At 43.2% G+C, this 13,700-nt stretch overlaps 1 protein-coding gene across 3 annotated transcripts in view; it reads left to right on the top strand.

Annotated features, from left to right (window-relative positions):
- The window catches only part of EIF3A (eukaryotic translation initiation factor 3 subunit A), a 51,263-nt gene extending 37,894 nt beyond the window's left edge, over nt 1-13,369 (top strand). Inside the window, exons 18-23 of one of the 3 annotated variants that reach the window (XM_025395567.1) lie at nt 1,951-2,039; nt 3,615-4,166; nt 4,227-4,453; nt 8,021-8,222; nt 9,438-9,628; nt 10,771-13,369. In XM_025395567.1, the coding sequence (XP_025251352.1) occupies nt 1,951-2,039; nt 3,615-4,166; nt 4,227-4,453; nt 8,021-8,222; nt 9,438-9,628; nt 10,771-11,000 (1,491 nt within the window). In that variant the 3' untranslated portion in view covers nt 11,001-13,369. Of the gene's footprint in view, nt 1-1,950; nt 2,040-3,614; nt 4,454-8,020; nt 8,223-9,437; nt 9,629-10,770 lie in introns of all 3 variants that reach the window. The other 2 variants (XM_025395566.1, XM_025395565.1) reach the window with 2 other exon arrangements.
- The last annotated feature ends 331 nt before the right edge of the window (nt 13,370-13,700 follow it).

The following is a 13,700-nucleotide window of genomic DNA, read 5'->3' as shown; positions in this document are numbered from 1 at the left end:
CCTCTACTAAAAACACAAAAATTAGCTGGGCATGGTGGCAGGCGCTTGTAGTCCTAGCTACCTGGCAGGCTACGGCTCAAGAATCGCTTGAACGTGGGAGGCAGAGGCTGCAGTTAGCTGAGATCATGCCACTGCACTCCAACCTGGGCAACGGAGTGAGATTCCATCTCAAAAAAAAAAAAAAAAAAATCAAATAAAGGTTCTTTTATTCACAAATTGTGAGAGGCTGTAGCTTATTCTTAGCTTTGTAGTTTTTTTTTTTTTTTTGAGACAGAGCTTCACGCTCTGGTGCAGGCTGGAGTACAGTGGTGTGATGTTGGGTAACTGCAAGTTTTGCCTCCCGGGTTCAAGCAATTTTCCTGCCTCACTTCCCAAGTGGCTGGGATTACAGGCGCCCGCCACCATGCCCAGCTAATTATTTTATATTTCTAGTAGAGATAGGGTTTCACCATGTTGGCCAGGCTGGTCTCGAACTCCTGGCCTCAAATGATCCACACACCCCAGCCTCCTAAAGTGCTGGGATTATAGGCGTGAGCTACCGCTCCTGGCCAGCTTTTAAATATTTATTTTAGTCTTCCCACCCTATCATCAGATCTCTTAAAATATCTTCCAGAGTTCTCACTTGTCTGATAATGGCTTTAGGTTACATTTGTATGACCAGCCACAATGTATCAGAGGATATTTTTGATTAAAATTGTGCATGCATCGTCCCCTGCAAAGGCTGTACCAGATTTACTTTTCACAATTCTTTTTTTTTTTTTTTTTGAGACAGAGTCTCGCTTAGTCGCCCAGGCTGGAGTGCAGTGGCGCGATCTCGGCTCACTGCAAGCTCCGCCTCCCGGGTGCACGCCATTCTCCTGCCTCAGCCTCCCGAGTAGCTGGGACTACAGGCGCCCGCCGCCTCGCCCGGCTAATTTTTTGCATTTTTAGTAGAGACGGGGTTTCACCGTGTTAGCCAGGATGGTCTCGATCTCCTGACCTCGTGATCCGCCCGCCTCGGCCTCCCAAAGTGCTGGGATTACAGGCGTGAGCCACCGCGCCCGGCCCACAATTCTTAATGTCATCAAGGTACTTTGTTTTTTTTTTTTTGTTTGTTTGTTTTGTGTTTTTTTTTGAGATGGAGTCTCTGTTACCCAGGCTGGAGTGCAGTGGCGCGATCTTGGCTCACTGCAAGCTCCCCATCTCGGGTTCATGCCATTCTCCTGCCTCAGCGTCCCGAGTAGCTGGGGCTACAGGCGCCTGCCACCACGCCCGGCTCATTTTTTATATTTTTTTAGTAGAGATGGGGTTTCACCGTATTAGCCAGGATGGTCTCAATCTCCTGACCTTGTGATCCGCCCGCCTTGGCCTCCCAAAGTGCTGGGATTACAGGCGTGAGCCACTGCGCCTGGCCCGTGCCCGGCTGATGTTTTGTATTTTTAGTAGAGATAGGGTTTCACCCTGTTAGCCAGGATGGTCTTGATCTCCTTACCTCGTGATCCACCTGCCTCGGCCTCCCAAAGTGCTGGGATTACAGGTGTGAGCCCCTGCTTCTGACCCATCAGAGTACTTTGAATAGAGAAGTACTTTTAATTTAACCACCCCCATTAGACATTAAATAAAATGTCTCCACCTTTCTTTGCTTAGTAGGCACTGTGATGTCCATTTCAGGGTACGGGGCTTTTTTCACATTCTTCAAAGGGGATTTCTAGTTGAAGGAAATCTGTAGAGGTGTGTGTTCCCAGGTTGCTTTCCAGCGGTGTTTGTAAGGTCACCCACAATATATGAGACTACTAGTTTCCCTGTAGCATCAGTCTGATCTCAGATTAAAAAATAAATAAAATTTTAAAACTTGCTTATTTAAGGGCTTCATATTGTTATAAGTACAAAAAATATTTGAATGGTAATACCAGTAGTTGTAATAGTAAATAGTTACCAATATAATGCCTCTTTTTCACTTTGTCAATGGAGGACTCTCGTTGGGGAGATAGAGATTCAGAAGGCACCTGGAGAAAAGGACCTGAAGCAGATTCTGAGTGGAGAAGAGGCCCGCCAGAGAAGTAAGTAGAGTTGAGGAAAATAATGCTGCTCCAGTTCCTCAGTTCCTGTTAATATCTTTTTTCTTTTCTTTTTGAAACGGAGTCTTGCTCTGTTGCCCAGGCTGGAATGCAGTGGTGCAGTCTCGGCTCACTGCAAGCTGTGCCTCCCGGGTTCACCATTCTCCCGCCTCAGCCTCCTGAATAGCTGGGACTGTAGGTGCCTGCCACCACGCCCGGCTAATTTTTTGTATTTTTAGTAGAGACGGGGTTTCATCATGTTAGCCAGGATGGCCTCGATCTCCCGACCTTGTGATCCGCCTGCCTCGGCCTCCCAGGGTGCTGGGATTACGGGCATGGGCCACGGTGCCCCGCCTCTTGTTAATATTTTATTGGTGATTTTAAAATTTGGTTCATTTTGTAGAGGCAGGGAAAGGAGAGCCATGAAGAATTGTGTGCATGTCTGATTGTGTGTGGGTTTGGTTTTTGTTTTTTTGGGTCTGCTGCCCGGGCTGGGGTGCAGTGGCACGATCTCGGCTCCCTACATCCTCTGCCTCCTGTGTTCAAGTGCCTCAGCCTCTCGAATAGCTGGGATTACAGGTGTGTGCCACCATACCTGGCTACTTTTTGTATTTTTTAGTAGAGATGGGGTTTTGCCATGTTGCCCAGGCTGGCTTTGACCTGGACCTCAAGTGATCTGCCTGTCTCAGCCTCCCAGATTGCTGGGATTACAGGCTTGAGCCACTGCACTTGGCTTGTTTCTTTCTTTTTTTTGTTGTTGTTGTTGTTTTGAGATGGTGTCTGACTCTGGAGTGCATTGGCGCAATCTCGGCTCACTACATCCTCAACTTCCCTGGGCTTAGGTGATCGATCCTCCTGCCTCAGCCTCCTGAGTAGCTGGGACCACAGGTGCGCTCCACCATGCCTGGTTAATTTTGTTTGTTTCTTTGTTTTTGAGACAGAATCTTGCTCTGTCACCCAGGCTGGACTGCAGTAGCGGGATCTCGGCTCACTGCCTCTGCCTCCTGGGTTCAAGCAATTCTTGTGCCTCCCAAGTAGCTGGGATTACAGACATGCACCACCACGCCTGGCTAATTTTTGCATTTTTAGTAGACCCGAGGTTTCACCATGTTGGCTAGGCTGGTCTTGAACTCCTGACCTCAAGTAATCTGCCTGCCTCGGCCTCCCAAAGTGCTGGGATTATAGGCGTGAGCCACCACGGCTGGTAAATTTTTATTTTTTTATAGGGATGGGGTTTTGCCATGTTGCCCAGGCTAGTCTCATGCTCCCGGGCTCAAGCAATCCTCCTGCCTTGGCCTTCCAAAGTGCTGGGATTACAGGTGGGAGCGACTGCGCCAAGCCACTTGTCTTACAATTAAGTAGAGATGGGGTTTTGCCATGTTGGCCAGGCTGGTCTTGAACTCCTGACCTCAGGTGATCTGCCTGCCTCTGCCTCCCAAAGTCCTGGGATTAAAGGCGTGAGCCACTGCACCCGGCCCATACTGAAGTTTTAAAAAAGCACGTCAAAAAAAAAAAATCCCCAAAGGATCGTGTGCTTTTTTATTTTATGTATTTTTAATTGTTCTTGTTGCTGTGTAGGGAGTGGAGACGTGGAGAAGGGCGAGATGAGGACAGGTCTCATAGAAGAGATGAAGAGCGGCCCCGGCGTCTGGGGGATGATGAAGATAGAGAGTCCTCTCTTAGACCAGATGATGATCGGGTTCCCCGGCGTGGCATGGATGATGACAGAGGCCCTAGACGTGGTCCTGAGGAAGATCGATTCTCTCGCCGTGGGGCAGACGATGACCGGCCTTCTTGGCGTAACACAGATGATGACAGGCCTCCCAGACGAATTGCTGATGAAGACAGGGGAAGCTGGCGTCACGCGGATGATGACAGACCACCTAGACGAGGACTGGATGAGGACAGAGGAAGCTGGCGAACAGCTGATGAGGACAGGGGACCAAGACGTGGGATGGATGACGACCGGGGGCCGAGGCGAGGCGGCGCTGATGATGAGCGATCATCCTGGCGTAATGCTGACGACGACCGGGGTCCCAGGCGAGGGTTGGATGACGACCGGGGTCCCAGGCGAGGCCTGGATGACGACCGGGGTCCCAGGCGAGGCCTGGATGACGACCGGGGTCCCAGGCGAGGGCTGGATGACGACCGGGGTCCCAGGCGAGGGTTGGATGACGAACGGGGTCCCAGGCGAGGCATGGATGATGACCGGGGTCCCAGGCGAGGGTTGGATGATGATCGAGGACCTTGGAGAAATGCCGATGAAGATAGAATTCCCAGGCGTGGTGCAGAGGATGACAGGGGCCCTTGGAGAAACATGGATGATGATCGGCTTTCAAGACGTGCTGATGATGATCGCTTTCCCAGACGGGGTGATGACTCAAGACCTGGTCCTTGGAGACCATTAGTCAAGCCAGGTAAAAGTCTATTTCCTAGAATATGCTTAAGTGTTCACCTGTAAAAGTGAAGTTCTGATAGATAAATGTCAGGGCTATATTGTTATTTTCCAGATAAACTGGTCTTTTATCTTCAGTATCATTTGCAGTGATTTACCTGTCAAAGGTTTGCCTTCAGAATACTACCATCCAAAACATAAATAACCCAACCCCTCTTTCTTCTTTTGTGATGTGCTGTTTATTTTCCTTCTGCTTCATTGACTGCTTCTTTCAAGGCTCTTCCTGTACTCATCCCTTCAGTATTGGTGTGTTTTTCAGGTTTTACTGGGAACTAGCCTCCTTTTAAAAATAAATAATTGAAACCAAAATGTACTTTATATATTTATTTCTGCCAAATGAGAGATATGCACGGAGGAACTCATTTTACTTTACTTTTTTTGAGACAGGGTCTTGCTCTGTTGCACAGGTTGGTGTGCAGTGGTGCAATCATGGCTCATTGCAACCTTGACCTCCCTGACTCTAGGGAGCCTCCCGCCTCAGCCTTCTGAGTGGCTAGGACTACAGGCGCATGCCACCACACCCTGCTAACATTTTATTTTTTTGGAGAGACAGGGTTTTGCCATGTTGCCCAGGCTGGTCTCAAACTCCTGGGCTCAATTATCCTTTTGCCTCTCCCTCGCAAAGTGAAGTGCTAGGATTACAGGTGTGAGGCACTGCGCCCAGCCTCGTTTTCTTTCTTAGTCCTGGGCCTGCTTGTTGTTTAACACTTTATTATTTGTGAGCAGTTGTATACATGTCTGTGACACACATCTATTACCATTTTCTTTCTTTTTTTTTTTTTTTTGAGATGTCTTCCAGACTGGACTGCAGTTGTGCAATCTCAGCTCACTGCAACCTCTGCCTCCTGGGTTCAAGCAATTCTCCTGCTTCAGCTTCCCAAGTAGCTGGGACTACAGACACATGCCACCATACATGGCTAATTTTTTTTTTTTTTTTTTTGAGATGGAGTCTCACTCTGTCACCCAGGCTGGAGTGCAGTGGCGTGATCTCTGCTCACTGCAAGGTCCACCTCCCAGGTTCATGCTATTTTCCTGCCTCAGCCTCCTGAGTAGCTGGGATTACAGGCACCCGTCACCACGCCTGGCTAATTTTTTGTATTTTTAGTAGAGACGGGGTTTCACCTTGGTAGCCAGGTTGCTCTTGAACTCCTGACCTCAAGTGATCCACCCATCTTGGCCTCCCAAAGTGCTGGGATTACAGCGTGAGCCACTGCCCCGGCCAATTTTCTCTAGGTAATTTCTGCGTACTGCACACAGGTGACAGCTGCTTACTGCATATAGCGCATTTCCACTTGGTAGTCTTACTGAATGTCAAACACAGCCTATCCAAAACTGGACTCATCACCATCACATACAGAGGTTGTAGTGATCTGAGATCACGCCACTGCACTCCATCCTGGGAGATAGAGTGAGACCCCGCCTCAAAAAGAGAAAAACAAATGCTGTTTAGTGGCCCCAAGCACACGGTGGCTAAGGAGAAAATACATGTATTAGATAAGCTTTGTTCATGAATGAGTTACAATGCTGTTGACCATGAATTCATGAACACCCATCCCTCTGATTCTCTTCAGGGGCATCACTGTCCATCTAACTGTCTGAGCTACGAATCTGGGAGTTGTTTTGTCTCTGTTTCATCTTTTGTGTTAAATGTTTATTTAGTTCAGTTCGGCCTTTTTGATGTTCCTGAAATCCACCCTCTTCTCCATTCCCATTGCTTGTACTTGGTCCTGGCTCAGCATCGTTTTCCTCACCCCCTAACTGGTTTTTGCTTCCTCTCTTACTCCCAGTTTTAATTTTGGGTGTGGGGGAAATAACTAGAGCAGTTGTTCTAAGTGCAGATCTAAGTGAGCTGCTTCCTTGCTTTCCCCAGTTGTTTCTGTTGCCTACTTCATCTCTTTTAGTCTCACTTCATTCCACTGTTCAGCTGTTACCTTGTGTAAGCCATTTAATTTTTCTTTGCCTCATGTTAAATGGGGTAACAGTGTAGCAGATTCTTACTGATTTGCTAATTATATTTTATAAAGTTGCCATGAATACTGAACTCCTGTTCCTAGGGGAAATACAAGGTTAGGTTCTTGTGAGCTTGTAGTCATGATATTTTTGTCAACTAGTCAATACATAAAATGTCTTTTATGTGTTTGTGTTTAAAGACCCCGTATTTCTGATATGTTGTTGACTCATTACCATTGAATTCATGGTCAACAGCATTGTAACTCATTCATGAACAAAGCTTATCTAATACATGTATTTTCTCCTTAGCCACCTTGTGCTTGGGGCCACTAAACAGCATTTGTTTTTTCTTTTTTTGAGGCGGGGTCTCACTCTGTCTCCCAGGCTGGAGTGCAGTGGTGTGATCTCAGATCACCGCAACCTCTCCCTCCTGGGCTCAAGAGCTCCTACCACATCAGCTTCCTGAGTAGCTGACTATAGGTGCACACCACCAAGCCCAGCTAATTTTTGTATTTTTTGTAGAGATGTGGTTTTGCCATGTTGCCCAGGCTGGTCTTGAACTCCTGGACTCCAGGGATCCACCTCCTTGGCCTCCCAAATTCCTGAGATTACAGGCATGAGCCACCACGCCTGGCCACTAGACAGCATTTTAGCACTACGCTTGGAAGCCATTTTAAACAGTGAGGTCACCAACAAATTTATATCTCCATGTAATCTATGTGAAATGTTCCTAGATTCATATATTCCATGGATAAGTGTGAGCCACTCTACAGGGTTAAAGAATTTATTCATGACTAATGACTAGGTAATGGTGGGTGGTAAATGGTGGAGGATAGGAATGTAAAAGGAAAGATTCTTTTTTGAATATGAAGGCCTTGAAAACGTTGCAAGGTATAAATACCTTAAAATTGGGACTCAGAGAAAACTCTTGAAGTTTTCTGCTTAAATGAGTGATCTGTTTAACATCACAACAGATACTATACTGAAATCTGTGTGCAATAGGAAAAATTATGAAATTTTTAGTGATATTTTTGTTTTATGGAGCACTCAGGCCAGATCATTTAAGGTTGTTTTTTTTTTTTTTTTTTTTTTTTTTCCCAGTCTCACTCTGTCACCCAGGCTGGAGTGCAGTGGCACTATCTTGGCTTACTGCGACCTCTGCCTCCCAGGTTCAAGCGATTCTCGTGTCTCAGCCTCCCAAGTCAAGTAGCTAGGAGTACAGGCGTACCACCACACCTGGCTAATTGTATTTGTAGTAGAGACAGGGTTATTTACATGTTGGCCAGGCTGGTCTCGAATTCCTGACCTTAAGTGATCTACCTGGCCTGGCCTCCCAAAGTGCTGGAGTTACAGGTGTGAGCCCCACCGTGCCCGGCCCATTTTAAGTTTCTTATGTAAGTTTAAAATACTGTTAATGATGTCTGTGCAGTGATATACATAGCTTTAGTGTTTTTTTAATCAGTATCTTAAAGTAGCGTTTAGAATGATGATGAGTTAATGCCAATGTCTATTCATGATTGCCAATCTGTTTCTTCTTTTAAAAATATTTTAAAAATGTTTTGCTTTTTCAAAAAAATAGGTGGATGGAGAGAGAAAGAAAAAGCCAGAGAGGAGAGCTGGGGTCCACCTCGAGAATCAAGGCCATCAGAAGAACGTGAATGGGACAGAGAAAAAGAAAGGGATAGAGATAATCAAGATCGAGAGGAGAATGACAAGGAACCTGAGAGAGAAAGGGACAGAGAGAGAGATGTGGATCGAGAGGATCGCTTCAGAAGACCTAGGTGTGATGTTCTAATTAAATTATTTGTAGAGGCCGGGCTCGGTGGCTCATGCCTATAATCACAGCACTTTGGAAGGCCGAGGTGGGCGGATCACCTGAGTTCAGGAGTTCGAGAGCAGCCTGGCCAACATGGTGAAACCCTGTCTCTACTAAAAATACAAAAATTAGCTAGATTTGGTGGTGGTGCGCCTGTAATCTCAGGTACTCAGGAGGCCGAGGCTGGAGAATCATTTGAACCCAGGAGGCAGAGGTTGCAGTGAGCAGAGATCGTGCCATTGTACTCCAGCCTGGGCGACAAGAGCGAAACTCCATCTCAAAAAAAAAAAAAAAAAAGTTTGTAGAGCTGCAGTTGGGATTGTTTTAGACACCGGCCTGTGTATTTCAAACTGGTTTTCAGAAATGATGTTCCTTGCTATTCCCCAGCACCCCACTTATCTCTTAGAATCATAATGCAGGCTTTAGAGGCAGGAGAGTTGCTTGAACCCGGGAGGTGGAGGTTGTGGTGAGCCAAGATCGTGCCATTGCACTCCAGCCTGGGCAACAAGAGTGAAACTCCATCTCAAAAAAAAAAAAAAAAAAAATTTTTTTATAGATTATCTAATCAAACATTCCCTCTTAAAGTAAGAAAATGGAGGCTCAAACTTCGTGGCTGTCTATAGGCTGTATGACTGTTGGGCAGTGGAACCAGTCCAGCTGTCTTTGTCAGTCCATTGCTTTTCCACCTGTGGTTTAGGGCAGTCAGTTTTTTTGCCTTTAAATTATCAAAAGCCCTTCGATTTTATTGGTAGTAGAAGTTCTAGCTTGCTCCCTCTGCCAAAGTGTCCTTGCACTGATAAATGTAGACCAGCAGTGTTCAATGCAGTTTTCTGCAAGGAAGAAAATGTCTGTGTCTGTGTTGGCCAGTATGGTAGTCAGCAGTCACATTTGGCTGCCAAACACTTAGAATATATGGTTGGTGCTCCTAAGGAAATATCTCCATTTTACTTTAAATTTAAGTAACCACATATGGGTAGTGGCTACTGAGTGGGATGGCACAGATCTGAGTGTTCTCGTTTGTTCTCCACGCCCCAGGTATCAGGTAAGGTCAGGTTATGAGTTTAAACTGTCCTGTTACATTTGTAAACTCTAAGCCCCAGCTTGGATTGGATGTACTTATAATTATCCCATCTGGTCTAACAGTAGTAAGAACCTGACTTGTCATTGTAAATGGCTACAGGGATGAAGGTGGCTGGAGAAGAGGACCAGCTGAGGAGTCTTCAAGCTGGAGAGACTCAAGTCGTCGGGATGATAGAGATAGGGATGACCGTCGCCGTGAGAGGGATGACCGGCGTGATCTAAGAGAAAGACGAGATCTAAGAGACGATAGGGACCGAAGAGGACCTCCGCTCAGATCAGAACGTGAAGAAGGTATAGATGTTACATACAACTGAAGTATTGGAGAACCGTCATTTCTTGGGGGGGATTTGGGTTATTTAATTATATCGTAAACTTGTATGAATGCCAACAATAAGAGAGCTGATGTTTATTCCATTTAGAATTCAGGATTTTCATACAGTTAATGGTCGTGTTGTGAAGTGCACTTATCTCTAAATTCAAAGTACAGTAGTAGACTAAATTGGATAGTAGGCAATATATATAAAGTTTACTTAATAAAAATGAAAAAAATTGTTATTTAAAAGCAACTTCTTGAGAAATTAAGCACAAAGTAGAAACATTTTCTCTGAAATTGTAACAAGTTTCTTTCTTAAAATATATGTATTTTTCATTTTTAAAATACTGATTTTTCTCTTGGTTTTTAAAAATTTATTTTCCGTATGTCTTGACATCCTGTTAGTGAGAGAATTTTTCTTTTTTTTTTTCTTTTTTCTTTTTTTTGAGACGGAGTCTTGCTCTGTCGCCCAGGCTGGAGTGCGGTGGCCGGATCTCAGCTCACTGCAAGCTCCGCCTCCCGGGTCTACGCCATTCTCCTGCCTCAGCCTCCCGAGTAGCTGGGACTACAGGCGCCCGCCACCTCGCCTGGCTAGTTTTTTGTATTTTTTTGGTAGAGACAGGGTTTCACCGTGTTAGCCAGGCTGGTCTTGATCTCCTGACCTCGTGATCCGCCCGTCTCGGCCTCCCAAAGTGCTGGGGTTACAGGCTTGAGCCACCGCGCCCGGCCGAGAGAATTTTTCTATCATAGCCATAACTTTAAAAACTCCTGTGTTTTATGTGGTTAATTTGCTGTTAAAATTCTTCAAGAGCCAAAAATCCTTTCAGTTATAACATTTTCATTCAGCCAGATTTTTGCTACCTTGTCTTACGGGTTTATACCAGCTGCAGCCCTTCCCAGGCCAGGGTTTGCTGCCTGTTTTCAAATTTCGAGTTTTATCTGTACATCTGTATGTTAAAGATTGTGAGAAATTGTACGAGCTTTAATTATGATTTCTGTATTGTCAGTCTTTAGTACAGGAATTTTGAGTAATTTGAGGCATTTCTTCTGCTTGTTAATTTGTGCCAATAGAATATAGTACTAACTTAATTTTTTTTTTTTTTTAAATTAAACTTTCTAGTAAGTTCTTGGAGACGTGCTGATGACAGGAAAGATGACCGGGCAGAAGAGCGGGACCCTCCTCGTCGAGTTCCTCCCCCAGCTCTTTCAAGAGACCGAGAAAGAGACCGAGACCGAGAAAGAGAAGGTGAAAAAGAGAAGGCCTCATGGAGAGCTGAAAAAGATAGGGAGTCTCTTCGTCGTACTAAAAATGAGACTGATGAAGATGGATGGACCACAGTACGACGTTAAGTCTCAAGATAATGGATTTAAACTGGTGTCTTAAATAGGTTTGATCACATTCAAGGATTATTATACTTGTGCTTCAACCAATCTAAATTGGATTCTTTAATGTTGTTTCACCATAACACAAAAAGCATGAACTTGTATTAATCCTATATAATAGATTGATCATGCACCATATCCACAGGAGGTTGGAAAAACCATGCCATTTTCTGGAATTTAAGGGTGTTGCATTATTTCATCAATCATTTGTTGACAAAAAAGAAAAACTAAAAAATAAATTTAAAATGTGAACTTTCAGGTATTGAGTAACACCTTTATCTTGGTATAGACTGATATTTTTTTTTATTTTGAAATATCTGATATTAATTTGGAATGAAGTAAGGTTCTGTTAAAGAAAATATATTTGAAGACCCTTTAAAGCAGTGAATCTGAAACAATTTTCACACTTTTAAGTGGTTATGTACCTATTTTAGGTATTTTGAGGTATTTACCATAAACTAAATTTAGAAAGTTTTTAGATTCACTTGAAGTAAACATTATAAACATTGGATACGGTGGGGTTTTCTTTAGATTTTACTTGAGAGAAGGTGGGTACAAAGCAATTTGCAGTTGTTGTAATGACAAGAAGAATACTGCGCAAGTGTGAATCCAAACAGTATAGCTTTTAAATTTTAAAGCATTTGGTAAACTATCGCTGAGTTTTTTTCTGTTGCCAATAGTAAACTGCTTTTCCATTAATGGAGAATTCATGCCTTTCAAGCATTTTAAATATGACAATATTTATAAATGTATGGTTTGGAGGAATCGTTTAAATTCTTTCCTAATTTTCTTTCTCTTCAAGATAGATTCTTTCAACAAGTAATTTGTAGTAATGACTGTGTTGACTTCAATTTTGGAGTGTAGTAGCTATGTTAAAGATTAACTATTTGGTCTCATTGAAGCCAACACAGAACTTGCTGCTGTGTTTTTTCTTCAGTGATAAATAAAATACTTACAGAATTTGTTTTAGTGTTGATTTGTGGTTATAGTATTTTGTTTATGGTAAGTTTGCATCTTCAGTTGAGTTTTTTTACTTGAATTTTTATCAGTGCCATTAAATGTCTGTGTTTAGTATCAATGAATATGAACCTAAATATAACAAAGAAAGCATATGTGGCTAGGATGTCTCCCCTAAAATGTCTTCCTTTGTTAATGCAGAAATTCCTTGGTTTCCTTGTAAAGCTGTCCTCTGAGTTTGTGTGTGCATGTGCGTGTTTGAAGTACCACCTTGGGTTTTCACCTGAAATTAGAAAAATCATAGTTAATTTGAGAAAATGTTACAAATTCATCATGGCTGTAGGCACTTCTTATTTCTGTTACTGAGTAGTGGTGAGAATTCCTATTGGTACAGCTGGAGGGCCAGAAGAGGGAGTATTGATGCTTTTTAACTTAACCAGATACAGCCTTTTTTGTTTGATGTTACCAATAACAGAAATCATTTTAAACACCTTTCTTAGTATCTGGTATTTCAAATATGTAGAAGTCTTTAAAGGTCTTTTGTGGGGAGGAGGACTTTTCTTTCATAACAAGAGAATTTCAGATCAGTGATTATCAGTGGGGCAGTAACCTGCTAAGAGTTTGCTTCCTGGAGAGTAGATCTGTATGTGTGACATCACAGGTAAGCCCCAACAATTTATTTAATCAGATTTGTTCAGATGAGTTACTGTTGGCCACGTTAGGGTTAGGTTTTAAGGCTAGTCAGGAAACCCATTCTTTCTGCTCAGTTTCCCGTACTGTTCTCCCAAGTTCTTTGTCCTGGGAGCAGAACCCAAGTGCAAGAGGAGGGCAGAAGAGTCTGATGCTGTTACCTTGCGATCCTGCTGTTGGTTTCCACTGTCCAGGCTGTACAACTCTGTCTACTCCCACTAGTATTTACCAACAGGTGTTAAAGGAAAGCTGAACAAGCAGCCTACTCACTGATCTGCTAGGTGGTCCTCCATGTTCCTGGTGGCTTCTGCAGTTTCATTGAGAGTAACATTGCTGTTAATACAGATAGATCTGATAGTAGAGACATCATTGGTCCAAAAAAGACTCTGCATCTCATTAGTTGTCCATAGTGGCTACCAGGAGGTGGTTGGCATCTATAATGTGTGGGACGTTTTTATGTCAAGAAATGCCTGTTTTTTTTTTTTAAACCAAAGACACTGACCATAGATTAATTTATAATTTTATAAGTCTAATTGAAATACATGGGGTACTGTGAAAGGACTGTTGCTTGAGTGGCTACGATTAGAAAATCAGGACTAACAAACTTTTCTTTGTCTGGAAGCATATATATTTGTGATAAAATTTTAATATGTATAATTTTGGTTTAATAAATCAAATCTATGACAAAAGTTGTTCTCATCAAAGCTAATAATTCTGCAACTTCCAAAAAGGACTTTGTAGGAAAATTAAAATACATAGAAAAAAGCCACTAGAAATTTAAGTCTGTACAGAAAAGAACAGGTTAAGACAATCTGTACCTCTACAGTTGGAGAAGCCCTTTTGACTATTCCCTGTATTGTTTTGTGTACTTGGCCAAGTATGCAGCATGTTCTTATGAAGATAATTTTGTCATAATTACTTTGTATATTTCTTTTTTTTTTTTTTTTTTTTTTTTTTTTTTTTTTTTTTCTTTTAATTTTTGGGTTAAGTTTGCATAACATTCGGTTTTTTTTTTTTTTT

Source organism: Theropithecus gelada, chromosome 9 (assembly GCF_003255815.1).
Source record: "Theropithecus gelada isolate Dixy chromosome 9, Tgel_1.0, whole genome shotgun sequence".
Taxonomy (NCBI): domain Eukaryota; kingdom Metazoa; phylum Chordata; class Mammalia; order Primates; family Cercopithecidae; genus Theropithecus; species Theropithecus gelada.
The sequence above is the reverse complement of the archived record's forward strand: the minus strand, read 5'-3'. Positions and strand labels throughout refer to the sequence as shown.